Below are 21,587 nucleotides of genomic sequence, written 5' to 3'. Positions count from 1 at the left end.
AGTTCTTGACAACTTGATGCAGCGTTTGAGGCATGTCCACTCAGAGGGTAATCAGCCGCTATGCCCTGAGGCTTTAGAGCAGACACATTGATGTAAGACAACGTTCCTAACATCAGCACAGCCTCACGGTCAGCCCGCATCCACTCTGTCTCTCCTATAGCACACGACCGCCCAAATGAGGAGCAAGAGGAAAGCACTTATGGTACCCAAATTTTTTTTTTCACATCAAACTAAATAATAATATTGCCAAAGGAGATGAAATAATAAGGCTGTTCGGGGCTTGAAAAAAGAACATATAGCACTTTATAGTAAGATAGCATTGTGTGTGTAAAATCATCTGCCGCTAATATGTATCGTATAATGTGGGGAGACATTTAATGTTCTGTAGCAAAAGCGTTTAAGGCTTTAAAACAGAGAGCAGTGACCTGCAGGCAAATATTTTTCAAGAAGATGACATCATAAGATATTACTTAAAGAGGGCCCCGTTGGCTGAGGATTTTTTCCCCCCACTTTTTTCTTTATTATTTGCGCTGCGGCACATACATTTTACTCATTGACTTCGGAGTTCATTTATTTTATTTTATCTTTATGCCATTGATTCATTATTATGATACAATAAAAGCTACTTGAGCATTTCAGCTGCCAAGTACCGTTATCATTAACCTTGCGAGACGCTAAAAGTGCTCCATGGCATTTGTAATGGCTCTTTTAACCCTTTCCGCTCTCCCATGTTATGCGGCTGCAGTGTGGAGCTGCTATAATTGGGTTTTCACTGAGGTTGGACCCTCAGAGGAGGCCCCGGTATAAGCTAAGCCAAGGAATGTGCACGGATATGCCAGACTATTTGTATTTCTCCATTATGTCAATTTATGGATCATCCCGTCGGTGCAATTTGGAACCGGAGCGGGAAAGTGTCTTATAGTCCAATTGGGAATTTTGATGTTCCCCATAAAGCTTTAGTTCAAAGTTAAGCTCATTTTAGATTAATTGATCTATTCTAGACATATTAGTTAACCCTCTGGGGTCCTTCGGGTCCAAATGGACCCGAAGCGTTTAAATAAAAAAAATTAAAAAATCATAGCTTCATCGGAATGATCCGAAATTTGGTGACTTTGTTGGTACTTGGTATATGAACACCCAAAAAAATTGGGGACAGGATTTGAATAGTCTAAGTGGTTGTAAAAAAAATAGTCACACTCAGGACCTTCGGGTCCAAATGGACCCGCCATAGGAAATGAATGGGAAATTGGCAAAAATGTGACAATACAGAGTTTTTTTGTGCGTACAATCTACAAATCAGCCACGATCCAGAAAAAAAGCACACAACAGTGAAGGGGTGAAACTATAAAACATCAAGAGTGCAAAACAGACACATCCACACACACACACACACACACACAAACACACTTTTATACACATACACACTAATAAATTCAGATTACAAAAATCTGTTTTGAATTTTTAAAAATCACAGCTTCATCGGAATGTTACGAAACTAGGTGACTTTTATGGTATTAGGTATGTGAACACACAAAAAATATTGAGGTCATGATCCAAGCATGCTAAGTGGTCATCACACTTCTGCTCTTTGGTCAAAAATGACCCCCATAGGAAATGAATGGGAAATTGTCAAAAATATGAAAACACAGAGGTTTTTTTGCGCATACAATCTACAAATCAGCCAGGATGCAGAAAAAAAGGACTCAACAGTGAAGGGGTGAATCTCTAAAACATCAAGAGTGCAAAACAGACACATCCACACACACACACACACACACAAACACACTTTTATACACATACACACTAATAAATTCAGATTACAAAAATCTGTTTTGAATTTTTAAAAATCACAGCTTCATCGGAATGTTACGAAACTAGGTGACTTTTATGGTATTAGGTATGTGAACACACAAAAAATATTGAGGTCATGATCCAAGCATGCTAAGTGGTCATCACACTTCTGCTCTTTGGTCAAAAATGACTCCCATAGGAAATGAATGGGAAATTGTCAAAAATATGAAAACAGAGTTTTTTTTGTGCATACAATCTACAAATCAGCCAGGATGCAGAAAAAAAGGACTCAACAGTGAAGGGGTGAATCTCTAAAACATCAAGAGTGCAAAACAGACTAAATCTGTTCAGGCAAAAATCACTAGAATTCGCAAGCCTTTCTACAGAGAGCTGTAAATCCACTAGTGGTAAAAATGTGCTATTGCGTGATAAAAATGCTCAGTGTGTCCACCAGTTGGCGCCCATCTCATTTAAAAAATTGCTTTCATGAGGCCTAGGCTTGACTCTAAAATGAAATACAGCTTTAATAAAAATAAAATAAAAATTATATATATATAAAAAATTTCTATTATATTCAATGGGAAAAAATGGGTCATAATTATTGCATAAATATTAATTATAAATCATAAAATTATCTCAAAACACCAAAAAAGAAAAGAAAAAATATTATAAAAAACAAGTAAAAAAAAAAATATTAAGATTTTTTTATATATATATTAATCCCGCCCTCCGGGTCCATTTGGACCCGAAGGTCCCAAGTGTGACTGTTAAACGAAGGACCCCAGAGGGTTAAACTGCTGATCTTGATAAGTCTGTTTGAAATGACCTCTGTCCTGCTCACATCAGTTTAATGCTTTCTGGTAACTGTATGAACTGACATAAAAAAAGGAGTGGCTAACTTATATAGTCAGGGGTGTCATGAACCTTCTTTTTTTCTTCTTAAGGGGCACCGGTGACAGTCCTGGCTCACTTGGCATCACAAGTGAAGTAAGACGTGACCGAAGAAAAACATAAATAATTGAAAAGAAAATGGAGGCAGGTAGATTAATGGCTAATTCAAAGCAAATGAAATGCAGAATACAATTTGCACTAACAAGGACACAAAAGACCACGGCCTCTAGCGTTAGTCAGCAGTTGAGAGACGCAACAGAGACTGGTCTTAATGTCACTGTTCTGAACAATGGTAATCACAAAACATAATAGAAATTCTTCTAAATCTCCAGCATTAAATATTAACAAGTCTTTACGAATTCAAGTGATTTGAACAAAACGAATCATTTCAAAATGTAGTCTATGAAGATGGTGACTCATCTTCAGCTGCAGGTTTTGAAGAGTTGAATGCAGTATAGACCAACATTCCTGGTCATTTCACGCGCCAAACTACTGTGTCTCTTGAGCGGTACTGTACGTTTTTGGTGTCCCCGATGTGCCATGGGATCAAAGTTCGACTGGTGGCACGGGTGTGCTTGGCGTCCTCTGTGAAGTGCTAATGTGTGCAGTTGGGCCCTGATGGCTTTTTGTCAGTGAGTCCACCCAATTTATTTCTCAGTGTGAGAGCAGGGTCACTCTCCTGGGTCTTAGTGTGCTGATGGCCTGGGCCACACTGTGGTAATGGCCTTTCACAGGTCTCCTGCTCCCTCGACGCCGGTTATGTCTCTGCGAGAGACATCACGGGGTCCTGATATGTGTGTGTAGAAAGAGAGGAGGAAGTGTATAGATCCGGTTCCTGACAATGTGCAAAGAAGGCAACTTTGGGCTTGTCCCTCTTGAGAGCCTGTTTACCTCGAGATGCAAGAGCTACCCTACATTCCCTGAAGTCCTGGGTCTTTAGAGAGAGTTCAAGTTATGGTTAACCAAACCAGTTTATTTCAAATATGATTTTATTTTATTTAATGTCCTTTTTATTCTTTTTAAATGATTGTATAATGCAATGCTGTAGCATTTGGATGGGGTTTTAATTGGATAAAAAAAATCTTCCAAATGTGGACTTTTTTGTATCGACACAGTTAAAGCACTGACACATTTTACAAAATATCTTCTTTTGTTTTCCACAGAATAATGTGATACAGTCTTGGAACAGCACAAGGGTGAGCAAATAATGACACAATTTTTCAATGTTTCAGATCACAAACAATTTTCACAGCCAATGTTTTTAACGTTTGCTTTTCACAACCATGAATGTAGGTTTATTTTTAGTTTGAAAACAGCATAGAGTAGGTAAATAAAAAAATCTTCTTATGAGACATTATGTAAAACTATCAGAAATTCCAGTATCTCATTAGTCATCTTTATGGTATTAGTAAAGTGGGTTAGTTCCCATCTAAACCCTTCTTTTACTCCTTTCTTCACGCACCATGTCTCCACCGTTCTACTGAGGCAGATAATGACTCATCTCCAGCAGAATAGCCTTTTTCAATTTTAGAACTACTTAACACTAAATGTAACTGGTAGATCACTCAAAAGCAATTAATTGTCGTCCCTGTAAAAGGCAAGTTCACCATCTCCTTAATACACGGGATAAAATGGATCAGACGGCATCGGGCTCATTGAGAGCATTAGCGGGTCACACTTGCACGTTTATTTGCACTTAAATGTTTTACTCTAGATTCGATGAACCATTAATTTGGTTAGTGCACTTTTATAAATAGTTTGGGGTGTCATCTGGGTTTGAATTAGTAGCACTTGAGAACTCTTTAGGGGGAGGCCTTCATAAAATAGCATAAAGCACAATAAATAACTAATGCGTGGATTCATATAGGGATTTCTTAGTCCTAGAGGATAAGGTTTTGACTACATAAAATTAAACAATTTATAATTAATATTTTCCTTTGTATTTTCTCTTCTGTGCCTTATTTCCTTGTAATTCGGTCCATGCTTTCAACCAGAGCTGGTGTTTGTGTCTGCTGAAATCTCACCCCCCTGTGGCGCAGTGAGCTGACTGACTGACTGTATGTGTGTGTGTGTGGCAACCGAACACTCCAGAGCCCATTGTGACTTGACTTCCCAGTGATCTCCAGTTCCTACTCCGAGCCAGCATGGGGTGTCTGGAGTGTCACATCTGACAACTCAATATACAACCATGTCGCTACACAGGAGAGGAGCAATCTGAGAGATGATGCACTGGCACAGTCCCTCTATGTCCATCTTTTTCACTGACAGCAACAGGGATTCCAAGCACTACAGCTGTCTTGAAGTGCACATCGCCCACATTTTCTGCTCCCCCTACTTCCCTCTGCAGCTTGTTTACAATCTCGGAACACATGTGTCCTCAATTATGAAAGCATTTAGATTTAGATGTGCTGAAAAGAAGTATTTAGCTCATAAAAAAAAGTAACAAAAGTACAAAAACTAGTCAAACAAAACAAAAAGAAAAAAGTGCGGACTGGACTGCATGTTTCTCTGCATTTCTAGTGTAGAGAACTGTTGCGTAGTATGTGACAAATACGATTTTGAACTGAACTTTGACAAAACGGCAACACTTTACAATGTTTCAGTAGTTAATGTTGGTTAATGCATTACCTAACAATGAGCAATACATTCGTGACCGTATTTATTCATCTTTGTTAATGTTAGTTCATAAGAATACAACAGTTCATTGCAAAAGTCTGAGGCACGTTAGTATCAAAAAATGGTTTTAAGGCAGTTTACATTATTTTGCTGTAGTGTGTCAGTAGGAAATGTCAGATTTAGTCTCAGATTTTGATGTTCATGTAATCACACAGACGGACTATGCCGTTTCCGTTTTTCTCAAACAGCGACCCCTAGAGTCGCTGTGGAGTACTTGTATTTAACGTTACTGTCGTAAATACCACTCACCGTCTCTGCACTCTTGCGACCGCGTTTTCTTCGTCGACTCTGCCATGATTCACGTCTGAAATGCGTGCTAGTGTCTTCCATAGAGGCTGCTTCATATGTTGTTGATGTATGTGACGTCGTGCCGTAAAGCAAGTCACGATTCTCACGAGATTTGGCGGGGCGCCACCTCTCAAACTTGCATTGCTGGTTTTGCCAGCGGCGTCCCCCCCCCCCACCCCTGCTTTGCTATCGGGATGATTCGCCCTACTATGAGTTCGTTTACCATCAAAATGATTTCGAAGCTGTTATATTAAGCTACAAATCTTGCATAGTGTGCCTTTAATGATGGTGAGATCTCAGTGTGGAGCATACCGGCTGTTGGCAGACTCCTTGTGCATACAAAAATCTCACTGGATCATTACAATTAATGGAAAAAATATTTCCTACTGACATGCTGCAAAGTAGTAGTTTTTTTTTTTTTTTTTTGTGAAAATAGTAATGTGCTTTTTGCACAGCATGTCTGCAATCCCAAAACAATATAAAAGGCTTTAATATATAATAAAAGAGAGATGTGTTCTGCCACAAGAAAAATAAAATAAATAAAAACACTGTAAATAAATAAATAAATAACAATACACACACACACAAAACATTTAACCCAGATTTAGCAAGCACGTTGCTGAAGTGTGCTGAAATATACAACTGGAGCACTCTCTGTACCCCTTTGCCAAACTATGGCAGGTTTTTCTTGCTGCACCGGGAGTAAGAGGCTAATATAATCATATGTGTCTCAGCAGGACAGGGATTTCACCATGAAACCCCTGGGGGAAAATACCACAGAACTGCACATCAGCAGCATAAAGCTCAAGATATGACTTTCAGGCTTTATTACAATTTATGGCATTAACATGTCCCATATTTTATTGTAAAACAAACCATATGCCAGTTTAACAGTCAAAAGGCACGTTTCTGCAGTAGATTCCCGCGAGTAAAGCCAGGGAGGACTGGACTGATTTGTATGTTGGTTTATGTTAATTTGGTATACTGTAAATGGGAAACAGTGAAATTATTCAGTCCAGCATGGATTTTTAATATTGCATCACATATTTAAGTGGGGAAAAAAACAGGCAAAATCTAATGGAAACAGTACATTGTGTTGTTTTTGTAGTTGTTGAGCTTCATTAATTAGCAGAAGAGTCCAGGCGCACTCTGGGTTAAACTGCCAGGGTTTGTCTCCTGAGTAACTGGAATGCAGAGGATAGCAGTGTTAGCCTCATTTGCATGCAATCTCTGTGAACAAAAGCTAAGATAATGCTAAGGCTAATTCTAATACCGCTCTTCATTTCAACATTCTCAGCATTTGTGTGCAGCAGAGGCTGCAAGACAGGAGGCTTAAGAAAAATCGATATGATTAAAATCCAAACCTGACGTCTACTTCAGGCTAATGGAATAGGAAAACATGATGAAACTGTAGTCAATGTTTGGAAATACTTTCATTGGCCTTGATCTTACATTTTAATCTAATGAGAATAAATAAAACATGCAAAATATGAATCAGAATATCGGAATGTACGTTTGTGTTTTTTTGTTTGTTTTTTTGCTTTAAATACCCTTATATTTTAGTACCACATTTCTCATAGTTGATGTAACATTATAAGAATTGAATGTTAAAGGAAAAAAATTCTGTCATCAATTACTTATGTGTCACAATCCTCACACCAGACCAATCACCACAGCACACTACATTTCCCATAATCCCTCCTGTGTACTCCTGGCTCACGCCTGCACACACACACCTCTGTTTTCAGTCTTTGGTTGTTGGTTGTTGTTTGTGCATGCTATGTTATGTCTGTCTGCCTTTTTGTTTTATTAAATCATGTTTATATTTGTATCCAGTCTTCATCTGTCGTCTTCATCCTCATCCAGTGACAGAACAACCGACCAAAAGGAATGGAATATGCAGTACAATTTTCTGTTTTGGCTCGTGACAGCCAGGAGTTTTTAACCTTCACTGGACAATTCTGCCTTCTTGCCGTCACCAGCCCGTTTGGCGACGAGACCCTGAAGTCACTGTTCTTGATCTGGGCGAATTACCATCACCCCGTAGACCTCTTAGACACCTCTGGGGTGATCTGAAGGGACGCTATCATCCGGTGTCTACCCCAGTTCCAGAACACAGCCGGACCCAGAGCCATCAACCACGGAGGAAAGATTTGTGCCCCCCGCAGACGGAAAGCTACCACCCGCCGTGACGCGTACGTGCCTGAAGATAAGAGGTCAGCGTGGACCTTTGCTGTGTGTCTGACCAGGGGTGTGAGCCCACAGCATCAGTGGCATCTGTTCCTAGACAGCACCATAGACTGTATGAACTTTCTTCCTGTTTCCTCTGAACCTTCATTGCTGTTTCTAGCACAGAAACCTGCATGGAAAATGTATCGTTACCTTTGACCCCGTCTACCGTTCATCTGCCTCCGTCACCACCCCTGCTCAGCCAGTCCTCCAGCCCAGCCTCTGCTGGAGGTTGTCAGCCCTTCGCCATCTCCTGCTATGCCAAGCACTCACGTCAAGCCTCAGGTCCTACAACCACCATCAGTGCCTGAGCGGATAGATCCAGTGGCTCCGCCTCAGGAGGCTCCTCGCATCGCTCGGCCTGTCAGCTCCACCACTGTCACAATCCTCAGTCACCAGATCAGTTACCAGAGCACACTACATTTCCCATAATCCCTCCTGGCTCACACCTGCACACACTCGCCTAATCACCACACCTGTTCGTATTCATCTCTGTGTATTTAGTTCCTCTGTTTTAAGTCTGGCACAATGTTATGCCTTTTTGTTTTATTAAATCATGTTTACATTTGTATCCAGTCTTCATCGTCATCCTATGACATCATGTTGTTTCAAACCTGTGCATGGAACACAAAAGAAAATGATGTTGGTAACTAGTTTTGGTTCCCATTGACTTCTATTCATGGATAATGGGGACTGAAACTGTTTCGTTAGCATTCTACAAAATATATATTTTTTTGTGTTCAGCAGAAGGAAAAGATGCATACAGGTTAGGAATGACCTGAGGGTGAGTATAAATAATGATAGAATTTAATTTTTGCGGGGGGTGCTATCTCTTTAAGCTATACTCAGAATTTACCAGCATGAAAATATTTATAAATCCATTAAGAAAGTAATCACAGCTCTTATGTGAACAAGTCCAGCATGTGCTCAATAGCAGCAGAAATAAGCTGCTGTTCCTCAGATCCACAGAGAAAGTCTTCCTACAGCTGATGGAGTTTATTGATTATTAGGCAAGTGAGCTAAGCTGCTTAAGGTCATTAGAAGCACTTAATTAAAAAGAGGTAGGACTGTCTTTGTTTACAAATATAATTGCATCTGTTTAAATGTTTCCCATAGATAACAAATAGTTTAAAATAGGAGACTTTTGTTTGAATCATGTATAACTCTATTGTATGGTTTGCTGTCTCTTATATTTATTAAATTTCCTTATCTGGCAACCTGATCTCACTGCCAAGGGATCCCATAATGCTGCCAAAAGCTCTGCACGTCACTTTACAGATGTCAAAAGCGCCCAGCGTTTGTTAGGTCTGTTGCATTCAATAGGTGTGTTTGACTTCGTCTGTGGCTGGATTTAACTGATCTGTGAGATTTCCAATGGCAGTCAAGGGACGAGTTGAAAACGAAGATGTGAAAGCAGATACTTTCTGCTTCCTTTAGTGACGCTCGAGCAGTGTTTGCACACACAGCACAGATGAAGTGGATTAGATGCTATATTTAAATAAACAGATGTTTTCATGTAACAACAGAAACACTTCATTCAATACTTTATGTACTGCTTAATACAGAGACACCGCTCTACAGTAATTTGAAAGTGATTGCAGTACCAGTTTTGGCCACAATTTTACATACGGTTCCTTTAACATTGGGATTAACATATGCCGTAGATCACATGACAGTGACAACCTAGGTTGTCCGAAACTCATTTATACTACACACATTCATAATATAACATAATACACTTTTTGTGCCATCTTTGAACATTTGTGAGATAAATCTTTGGTTTAAAAGAGAATAAAATGAAATGCGCCTTTTACCTCGGTGCACCTTTAGCCTCGTTGTACCCTACCCAGCATAGCCCTATATCATGTCATGATGACGAAATTATACCCAATTTCCCGATAAATTAAAAATGATGATGCTGTTATCATCAGCATATTAACACTGATGTTGAATGTTTCTCGGGACTACATCCGACCGCTGCATAAACAGACGCCAGGGCGCTTTTGCCCGTATGAGCTCCATCAGGCAGAGCGTACAATTTGTAATTACAAGTTCTACGAGGACGCATACACTTTTTACAAGTCAGAATCTAGTAATTACGGTAATTCCGACAAGGCGTGAATGCACCTTAAGTTTTCAAAATTAAATGCGCCTTTTACCCCGGTAGCAACCCCTTCTACCCCGGTAGAAGCCTTTGGAGCGGCGGCAGGTTGGTATCTGGTGATCATTGCTTCATTTACATTATTGACTTGATTTGATGGGTTTTGAAAGTGAACCTAGAAACTGTGATGAAAATTAAATTATCATTCATCTGCATGGCCAATAATTCCTTTAAACTTGTGAATAAGTGGACTATGCTAACAATCATTAACTTTAATATTTAGGTTAAAATGTAGGCTATAAGTATAATGTGTGTGTATATATATATATGCTGTATACCTAACCTTTACATTTTGTCTATTTTTGGAACAAATTTCCATTTGGTAATTTACCTTTGGTAATTTTTTTTTAATTCTCAATGTTTTGATTGAATAATTATTACATCCGACAAAAATAAGTGTAGTAAAAATGCAACATTATGTGATTAATAGGCTATAGGCTATAAAATTGTAGGCTATTCACACAACAAAACCCATTCAGTTAATGACTCTACTTTTTAGCCTAATGAAACTACCGAAAATGCATATGGGGACTGCTCTGAGATGAACAGACTTTCATAAAGGTCAAAGCAAGTGCACTTTAGGCCTCTAAATATGCATGCATATTTTAAAGGGGATCAATGAAGTGAAGAAAATATTCCACAAACTTGAGTGTCACACAGGTGTATCCAAAGCTCATTCTCCTAGATTACTAGAAAAGCATCTCAAGAAAGTCAAAACATATAATTAATGTCTATGCTCGGGTCTCTGAGAGTTAAAGCAGAGCATATCCAATCATTTATAAGGGTTGTTTCATTACGCCCATATCAAATGGGTTTAAGACGCACAAAGAAGGATGCGACATTTGGCCAATGTAATGCCATCCAGTGATCAGAGTGAGCCATTGCGTCATGGACCATAATAATACTCAGACATCCCTCCATAGTGCATTCATTCAGCCCCCCTCTCTTTAATCCTTTGTCCTGCTTTCCCCTCCCGGAGTCCAGCACCTGAATGTGCAACTCTGTGCCAGGTTGCTTAGCGACGTCGAGTGGCGTTCCTGAGCCAAGAGATCCACTTGTTAAACCGAGACGTAATGTAACACTGACATCTTCCTCCAGCGACCGATCAATGATGCCAACAGGTGTTTTGTTTTTATTCGTGGCGGATATGTACGTGTATGTTATTTATCAGCATTTCGGTAAATTGTTTTAGAGTGATCGAGCGTTCAAGTTCTGGACAGGAGCAGATGGCAAACTCTCATAATCTGCTTTGCTCAGAGTGGCCACGCGCTCCTTGAATTCATCATCATGCGCCGAGGTAAGAATATAGTCTGTTTTCAGTCTCACGTAGCCTATGGATCTCTAATGTGGATTTTCCCCGTTAATATTTGCTTGTATTAGTTTAATGCGACACATTCCTTCTATTCATTAAAGACTAATCAAGACGTTTAAACAATACAGCCATTGCTTTTGTTCATGGTGCGCATTATGGTGGGTTCAAGGCAGCAGGCTAATTAAGAAAGTCCAAATAAAACATTCGGGGGCTTAAACGTATGTATTCTCTTACTTAGTAGTGTACAAATAGCGTTTTCAAACAACGTGTCAGTAGGCACAAAAGTTTGTCAGAGTAACGTTACACTAAATAAAAGTCGTAAAACAGATGTCGCGGTTGCCTGAGGTAACCATAGTAACAGTTTGCTACTAGAGGGGGAAAAGTCAAGCTGACATTATCACTGAATTCATTTTTTTTATTTATTTTTATTTTTATACGTATTACAAACTATAATCACAAAAACGTAAGTGTTTTGTTTAGGTCTTACAATTATTTGATGGGTAGATATGAAAGGGACCAAAATACCGCGAGGAGTGAGGAGAACCTTACCCACAGAAAGTCCTTTAAACCGTAGACCCCTTGAAAGTCTTTGTTTAACTCGCACACCGTTGACGAAGGCAACAATTTCCCACGGGGTTTCTTGTTTTTGCTCTTTTTCTTCATTCTGATACAAAGTCAATAAGATTGGCTCAAGCAATCTGTTCGTATAGCCTACAGAAACACGCTGCAAATACTCACAACGCAACCAAATATAGAAACGTGCTGCAAATACTCACAAGCACAGATCAGAATGATAAAAAAAAACTCCTTTCAGGTGACAATACCACTGTTTTGTATTTGGTTTGGTTTTCTATTTGCATGTGTGTGTGTTTTTTTTTTCAGTTGCAGCGCGTTGAGCTCTCTCGGCCACCGTATGTTCAAATACATGGCAAATAACCCGCTTCGATGGTAACGTGAACGAGGTTGATCTCGCGCTCAATCATAAATCTTGTAGACTGTTACTCTGGATCTATGCGTTTTTTTTAAAGAAAGAAGAAACTATAAACCTACCTGATTTGTTTTTCATCTCTTTTTTGTACATGTATGTCTTTACTGTACACCATTTTAGAAAGGTTATTATAACTCTCCTCTTTGTAATGCCACTTGAATTCATTGTAGAAAGCCATGCCCAGTGCAATTCAGATTCACCAGCAAAAGTAATTGTTAAGCTTTTCTTGCATCAAGTGGAATCCTAAGAGCCTCAGGGAGGGTGTCAGGGTATAATATTTTTCATAAATATGTTTTCACATATGATTTTGCTCTTCCTTTCTCCCTTTGGTTTTCTACAGGACTTTGACAGGCCCAAATCCTAGCTATCATGTGAAGGCTTTGGCCTCCTCTTTGACATTGTGCCATTAAGCTGCGCTGCCTTACCCAAGGCACTGGACTGTAAAAATGTCACCACCGGCATGACCATCATTACTTATTTAAGATCACTACATCAGGAGGCAACCTCAGCACCAACGACGAATTGGCTCCTTGGGCACAAAGGTGCTATGTTATTACTGTACACCCTAGGCTTTTATGCCTCCCTCAGCCTGGTTGCCCCTCAGGGCAACTTCCCCAGGCTCGAGAACATAGGGGCATATAAATCTGTCAGCACCACGCCGACAAGGGCCACATGTGGAATTCCTGAAAGGAGTACTTTCTGTCAAGTCGGCCAGGTTCAGGAGGATCTCCTCACATGTGTCCAGAAGTTCTGTATCCAAGAGTGTCCATACAGTTCCTCAACGCCAGACTACACAGACATTTTCGCCACAGATGTGAACACGTGCTGGAAAGGTGATGCACAAGACCACCGGCCAGGTGCAGAGGCTGATTCCACCAGCTTCACCTTTCCCACCTCGAGAAGTTGTCCGGCTTCCCCCTCAACTCTAAGCTTTGGCCAAGCAAGCTCATTTACTCTAACGGTGTGGCTGAAACTCGAGCAAGACACTGTAATGTAAGTAGACACACGTCCAGAATTTTCCCTTAAGAAGATCAGAGAGGCAGTGCAAGTGTTTCTGTCACTTAGAGAGTGAATATTTTACTTAATCAACCGGATCAGTTTCAATACCTGTTCCGTTCCAGGAAAAGAATGACTTGTTAGAACACCGCTGTATGATCTAAACCCGATATGGATTAGCTCGACCGCTCGCCTTGCCAGAGCTGGTTTTATTCAAAATAGCTTTTCCTGTGTAGTTGATCCCCACTCAGCTGTTGGTTGTCTTCACCTCATTTTCAGACATTTCCTCTGTTGTATCTCCACTTTGAAACCATGTTAGTACATGGAATACATTCTGTGAGGAGTCCTGCCAAGTTGAAAAAGCTCTGAGTCCTGTTTGCTCTGCTCCGGCAAGACCAGCTGTGGCCAGTTTTAGATCAATGAAATGAAATTGCCACAGTGTTTCCTGAGCTCTGACAAAAAAGCATCAACTCAAAGGCCACTTTGTTTTTCCACAGCACAGAAAATGATATAGTTGAAAGTGGGTGATGGGATGAAAGGATGGAGTCAGACAGGCTATAGAAGAAGAACAACTGTTTCAGCATTTTATATCAAGTGCAGAGCATGAAAAGAGAGAGAAAGCCACCAGCGTGTAGTGTTGAAAAATAAATAAGTGAGTCTGTGCGGTCAAGGCTGTGCGGTCAAGGCCCGACACGTTCTCTCCTTGAAGTGGCGCGAGGCAGAGTCAACAGGCGTGCGTGTTTATTCTGTTCTTATAGTGAATTAATTGTCGTGTGTTTAATACCTTGCCTAAGATCCCCTTGGTAATATGACATAAAAATATACACTGCTCAGACGTAGTTTTTTGGAACACTTGCCTTACTAGACATATTGAATACTAAAACGTTGCCTTCCCTTGAGAAGCCTGGCCTAATTGCAAGTGGAGCAGGCAGCAAAGCTTGGCTATAGGTGAGATGTTTCTGACTCCGGGGCCAGCCTCAACCTGAGTACAAATGCTTTATGATTTATTGGATGCGGTGGCCTGTGTTCGTAAATGTTGCCGTTTCCCGTAAAACGTCTGTAATGGTGTTTCATATGACAGTGTATGAGGGTGTTTTTGAGTAACAAGAAAAGGCAAATGGAAAATATTGATACAACATGCATAAATGTCAGAGTGATGTTCATTTCAGATGGCAAGGAATTTCCTAGTAAAAGAGGGTTGTTGGATTTTCATCGCCGATCTTTTAAAGGTGTATTGATTGTTTACTAATGTCTTTCACTGTTCTATATGAAATGTTATGAAGCGCTTAATATAAAGATGTATTATGCAATGCAAAATGTTGGATATTCTTTTATGGTGCATGTTTTGAATACCTAAATTGGTCTCATCCAGTCATTAATGTTTATTTTCCTAATGTGCAGGACTTTAATCGAAAAGAGCGCAATGGGCAGACTGGTGCTTCTGGTGACAGTCTCGGAGGAAGACATTCAGATCCACCACAGCATTCAGAGCAGACAAAACTTCTCCATAAGCATGAAGACTGCAGGTCACATTAGCATTGGCCACTGGACACACATGGCTCTACAGGTAGGCAGCGTGTTTCTATTCTCTTACTCTTTCTGTGGTTATTTATATTGGAAAATAGGGCAGAACTTGATTTTATTCATCAGGATTTGTTTGGATTGCTTTTAGATAGCTGTGATGTTATTGTGGCCGTAGTTATGTTGACAAAGTGGTTTCAGAGGTGGTATATATACATATATATATACATTAAGGCACTTGATGTGATTAAGATTATTTTAATACTTTAAAATATATGTTGTTGAGCTGACAGTGTTGATTAATATTTTTTCTAGCACTGCAGAATATAATAAGCTTAGTCAAGTGTCATGTAGTGTTGCTCTGGCAACACTAAATCACGCTCCATTCATATCTGAGGTAATTAGCTGCTGGAAAATATTGATATTAATATTGTGTCGAGAGAACCCGCAGCAGGTTCTCGCTGAACCCGTGTCACAACAGATTTCCACTTTGGACAAGATGCATGAATAGAAGGCGTTAATTACAGTGGTAAACATCTGCTTTCCTGCAGCTGTGAGGGCAGGAAGGGGGAAGAGAGCAGGTCAGCCCCTCACACACCCCGCTCTGAATACATATCAACACACACACCATGCCCAGTCGCTCCTGCTTCATTCCTGTCAGAAATTCTCAGCTGCTTTTGCCTCTCCTTTGTTTTCAAAAATGATCCACATCCAATGCAGCGATGCAAATATGAAGAGCACAGAAACTTGGAATTGCTGGGTCATGTTTCATTCTCGGCTTTCTAAGCCCTTTGCACAGACAAAGTACCAGTCAGCCCCATTAGGACTGGCTCTCTGGCATTGTTCAGCTTTGCGAATGGCTGCCTGTATCTCTGAGTCAGAAATGAGAGGAGAAAGAGTAGAGGATAAACTTGGCCAGCATCAGGAAACAGAGTGCTCTGTTTGTGGAGAGTATTACCTTACAATAGTAGTGATTATTATGGCTTTAAATTGCAATCGTTCAGATTATGAATAGCAGGTTGACTTCTGGGACAGAAAACATTATTATGATAATGAGATCCTTCCCACAAATTCAGAGGTAATATGTTCCCTTCCTGCGACAGCCTTGACTTGGACTATATAAGATATAGCCTATTCTCTGTGCCCATTAGGAATTTAAACTGCAGGCCGGTCACTATATTCCAGGGACAAAATTAGCCTATTTTCAGCCTTAACTCTTCATGGTGGTCTACTTGCGGAGGGCTATTACTGACATAGTCTAAGTATCTGGTTTCAGTTTTTTCCATCATGTATCTATGTAACTATTCAACAAAGATATAAATGCATTATGCATCTGCACCTTTACGCATCTTTTTAAAATCGATATATAGACCTTTTGACTGTGCAAAACTCTTTATTGCATTGAAATATTGTAGCCCTTACAAAAAATGGAGATTACAGATTATGCAATTGTGTTAAAATGTATTATGTTTAGAGCATGAGAACATGGCAGAGAGCTTTTTGTTATGACTATGATTGTAAAAAGCCTATTTATGTTGAATTGCTGTCACTTATCCTATTGAAAGCTTAGGCTATAGCCTATATCCTAGGAAACCCCTGTCTGAGAAGTCTGTGTTTAAGCATAAAAAAAAAAATCAGCATAAACTTACAAGTCGACCTCAGTGACCAATGCACTGTGTATTGACACAAATTTTACAATTCGATTTCGTTTCACAAGCTTGTGATTTGATTCGATTCTGATTTTGATTCAATTAAATGTGTTATTAATTAATTGGGGTGTGTATCAGGTATAGTACATGGCAAATTTTCTCAAGGACAAAAAGAAAAATCTCTCAACTAATGATGTAAACTAGGGAACCCCAGTTGGTACATTAATAGTAAAGGTTAAAATTAACTAACTTTTATATGCTACTTACATTTAAATTATACATAGGGTGTACATTATGAAGGTTTTATCATAACAACTTAACAATAATAACTTTTAAATGACATTATTATGTTTTTACTTATTTTTTTAAATATAAAAATTTAAATGGTGTCTGTCAAAAAACATGACTGATTTATTCAAACATGAAATATTGAAGAACAGGTTAAGTAATATGTAGTATAGTGCATAGCCTATATTTAGCAAAATGATCCTCTCTAGAGTTAATTTTTTTTGTTGCTAACTATCGAGTTTATGGACATTTTATGGCTTTTCTGAGATAATATGTAACATTCTGAGACTGTTTCATTGCTGTCTGTCCATGGTTGAAACACTGATTGAGCGATTACATGAGACTGCTACGGATTTTGGGATGTACTGTATCTTTCAACATACCTTCTGATGTTCATTCATGTTCATTTCATGCTGTAACTAGTAGTAAAGCAATTTACGTGCACTCCGCGCTGCCACTTCGCTTGAACTGAGGTGCTACAATGATCTGTCACGCCACATTAAAGAGGGCCAAAATGATATTTCTTGTTTGGATTCCGTAATAAAATTGACAGAATATGAAAACTGAGACTTTTTTTATAGTAACAAAGTAACAAAGCACAAAGTTTACAGTGATTTATTGGATAGGAGGCACATTACAACATTACGTTTGGTTCATTCATCAACTGAAAACAGCATGGACTGAAAGATCGACCATCGACAATGATCGACAAAAAATAATGATTTTAATTTGAACTTTTAATTTGAATTTGTACTAATTAATTATATCTACAGTACCACAATGTTGAGAGGTACTATACAAAATACATGTTGTCATTTACATTTTATTTTATTGACACGATTCATATTTTTATTTTAAGCCAGTTTTTGTTTTATAGGTTCAACAAAGCAAAATCTAATATTTCCAAGTCAAGTACCCCTGCTGGGTACAAGTACCCCTGGTTGAAAATTAACTGGAGTGGTGACCTTCCAAAACCATCCATGCCGTTATCTTTAGATTTACTTGTTGTTTGTCTGTCATGCATCATTACCCCTTGCTTTTTCTTCCTACTTTTAATTATAATCAGGAATATAAGACTATAATATACAGGTAAGCCTGGGTTTTTAGCATAATCGCTATCAGTTCACATTCACATTCGAGTCAGTTTGAGATTATTTGTTGTCTTTTACTCTGCTACTGTCTGCCAGTATGGTTTTGTAAAAAGCAGACCGCCAAATAATTAAGCGACCTGACAGGTAGCTGTCTTTCTGCCGTCTGTGGAGGAAGCCTCTATAGTCAAAGCAAACTCCAAGATAAAGAGAGCGGAGGAAAAAAGAAACACTCAAACGGAATACAACATTACAGCATTTAGAAAGGCTTCAGGGAAAAAGAAAAGAGGAGTTGATCTGTAGGTGCTTGTCCGTAGTCATTACTTTAAGAGGAGAGTGAGAGCAACAGAGGAGGAGAAGCTAGAGAAGAGTGATATGCCTTTTATGCTGCCTGCTCGGATGACGATGAGGAGCGACAGTGGGCTCCTGTCAGTTGTTTGTTGCACTGCTTATTGTGAGTAATTTGTCTCTCTGAAGATGTGGGCCATAATTGAGATCAAGCAAGTATTGAGTGGCTTAAGACTCGGCAGGGAGGAAAAGTACAACAGTGTTCTTTTTTGTCTCTCTTTGCACGTCAGTTCAAAACCGTGAACGTATCACAGCTTAGCTGACACATGAAAAGAGTCGTCGAAGAGGGAAAGTTGAAAATGTAAATGCCAAGGAGGAGCAGTGATTACAGCAGTTCCTCCGTGTAAATCTGAATTATCATATCAATGTGTGTCAGGTACCTGTCATGACAAAACTTGCACTTATAAATGTTTCAAACTTCATTGTTCTTGCATATAAAGGTTGGGACTCTTTTGATGGAGTTCTTTGCTGGTGTAGTGGACATTATCACATCTACATCTTGTCCATTCTAGGGTATCTGTGTCACAAACATTGTTTTGTCTGCTCTAACTTTCAGATCTCGTGTTTGGTTACAATTTAAAAAGCTGCTGTGATGCCAAGTATAGAGACCTTGCCTGTGTCAAACAGAACTGAGTTACTAAGCTGCTTCTTCCATTTAGAAGCTGAAATAAAACCATAATCAGTTTCCTTTTCTATTTAGAAGCTGAAAAAAAAAGAAAAAGATATACAATTATATGAAAATAATGTCTATAATAATATGAAAGAATTGTTTTAATCGATTCGGTTGTGACAATTGTTTGTGATGTTATTTTGTATTTATTGTGCATTAGCCGCTACTTATAATATGCTGGGACGGTCAGTTGAGCAACAAGATCACAGCATATCTCAATTCTCACAAGGATGCGTTTTGTGTCCTCTCGTCCTTCCGGGTTCGTTCTTTCAAGGTCGCCTGGCAAGACCGGTCTCCACGAGAACGCAAGTCCGTTCTTTGCGTTCTTGGAATTGATATAGGCTCAACCATTTGAGTTGTTGAATAAACCGATTAATTTAAAAACAAACATCAATTCATTCACAAGTCGAACAAGTGACAATCTCTACAAGTGAGTAATTGAATAAATAAATGAACAGATTCATTAAAAAACACTGATTTTTTTTTACACTGAACACTGAAAGACATCCCTGTGAGATTCGAATCAATCACTCAACTTGTCATGATCTCAGCCTGTGTTCCCCTGGTCTTGTGTGGACTTTTATGTTATTTCCTGTTCTGCTCCATGTTTTGTAGTCCTTTGTAGTTTTTCTGGTTGATTAGTTATTTGATTTTTCCCCAGGTGTGTCTTGTTTGACAATTACCCCTTGTGCATTTAAACCCCAGTGTTTCTTGCATTCCTTGTCGAGTCTTGTTCCTACATGGATGTGATGTTTGGTGCACTCAGTCTGTTCCTGTTTCTCTGGCCTTTGTGTTTGATTTGTTTATTTTTGTCAGTAAACTCACTGCATTTGGATCCAGCTCTCGTTTGTTTTTGAGTTCACCCTACGTTACACAACTGCACTAAATTGATCAACTCAACTCTTGATTGTGTGTTGCTCAGAGACCTGCAACAGTTAATTCTGCTTGACTTCATTTGCACCTTATTGTAGGCTGAGCAAAAATAGACAAGAAACTCGAAATGTCAAATGCTTTTTTAGACATAACTCAATATTATCCTCTTATTTATTGAACAGTTACAAATATACAATTATGTTATATAAAAGACAGTGGAGTCGACTTGATTGCTCTGAGCAAACTTAGGTGTGTATAAGTTTTTTTTTTTCTTCAATAATCGTGAAAAGGTGCAATAGCATTTACCGTTGTTGTGCAAATTTTCATGGGCCACATTCTGTAATTTCAATAGAAATCCACATGATTGCAATTTGCATGAGGTAGGGCTGGGTCGATATATCGCATGAGATTGTTATGCGCATCTCGTCAGTAAAGCCGGTTCCTTGATTAGTAGTAAATCGCCATCACCTGCTTTCAGATGGAGCGGCATTTACAACACAGTGCCGTAGTTAACTGACAAGCTGGGCCATATCGCATTAATTATCGCAGGCGATACGTCCTCGATAATTAATGCGATATGGCTCAGCTTGTCAGTTAACCTCGGCACCGTGTTGTAAGTGACTTCAAGTGTGAACTGTGCTTTATACATCACTACGCTATTGACAGCAGACAATGGACCTTTTTTTCCTGCAAAATTTTGTAAATTTGACTTAATTTTTACTTTATTTTCAAACATTCAAATAATTTTTTTGGTCAAATAGCCTTAAAAATCCACATGGCACATGCCCAATAACAGTATGTTCTCCAGCTCATGGGGGAAGTGTTCTGAAACTGCGCTCTTGTGGCTGTTTATATGTTGTCTTTGGCTGTTCGAAGTTCGTGAGAATTCCACAAGTTAATGAACATTTTCACGCACAATTAGAGCTTCCACAAGGGTCTAGGCCTTGGCCGTGCCATTTCGATCGCAGAGGCTTGCACTGTGGTAGACACTCGTTCTCCGGGGACATTTGTTTTGGCCAAGAGCTGCCGAGTCTCAAGCTCTTAACCCGAATGTGCACATGCCTCATCACCCTGCATGAACTTCACCCCACCCAAAGATAAGTAGGCCAGCCAGCCTGTGGCCCAGGGCCCCTTGAGCCAGAGGACCACTAAAACCGGGGTGAGGTGGTGGGGTTGGCAAAGGGTAGCTGGCTGCCTCGAGTCAAACCATCTCTGTGAGGGAAAAAAAGATCATGCAGTATAATAAAGGCCTGTAGGCAGCTCGCTTTCACAGTATATGTTTAGTAATAGTCTTTAACACAAATAGACTCAAAGCCCTGTTGATGTGACTTGTGATTGCAGCTTATTTTTCATTGTTTTTCACAATAAAACACTGAAAATCTAGAACAAAAAATGGAAAATATACATTTGAATATCATGATGTCATGATGTTTATCTTTATAGATAAAGGTGTGCTGTGAATAAACTTTGTTGAAGCACAGGAGTCAGTCTGAAGCAGAGGAGACATCAGCACTGCTATCAGGCTGCCCTCTGGCTCTGGCAGGGGAGCTGGCAGCGGGTCAGCTGACCTTTCAGAGCTTCTCGTGCCACCCAGAGTGATGGAGACTGATTGGCAGCGCAAGTGAAGGTGAAACAAGGTGGATGGAGGCAAGGAGTGCTTCCACCTTTCCCCAGCTCACTGTCTACGGGCACCGGAGGCCATGAGTGGTGAATAAATCACCCCAAAGTGTTGACAGGAAATTAGAGTCTTTGCTGCTGTAAGCTCCTGGAGTTGACTTCTTCAGGACATGGGCGGCACTTCTTGCAGTGCTTATGAAT

The 21,587-nt window shown here is 39.6% G+C and overlaps 1 protein-coding gene across 1 annotated transcript in view; it reads left to right on the top strand.

The window, feature by feature from the left end:
* Nucleotides 1-10,917: 10,917 nt before the first annotated feature.
* The window catches only part of ush2a (Usher syndrome 2A (autosomal recessive, mild)), a 210,294-nt gene continuing 199,624 nt past the window's right edge, over nt 10,918-21,587 (top strand). The window contains exons 1-3 of the mRNA XM_079853829.1: nt 10,918-11,333; nt 12,677-13,329; nt 14,734-14,899. Of these exons, the coding sequence (XP_079709955.1) occupies nt 12,797-13,329; nt 14,734-14,899 (699 nt within the window). The 5' untranslated portion in view covers nt 10,918-11,333; nt 12,677-12,796. The remainder of the gene's footprint in view (nt 11,334-12,676; nt 13,330-14,733; nt 14,900-21,587) is intronic.

This window comes from Squalius cephalus (assembly GCF_949319135.1).
Source record: "Squalius cephalus genome assembly, chromosome: 20".
Taxonomy (NCBI): domain Eukaryota; kingdom Metazoa; phylum Chordata; class Actinopteri; order Cypriniformes; family Leuciscidae; genus Squalius; species Squalius cephalus.
This window is presented reverse-complemented; position numbering and strand designations above follow the sequence as displayed.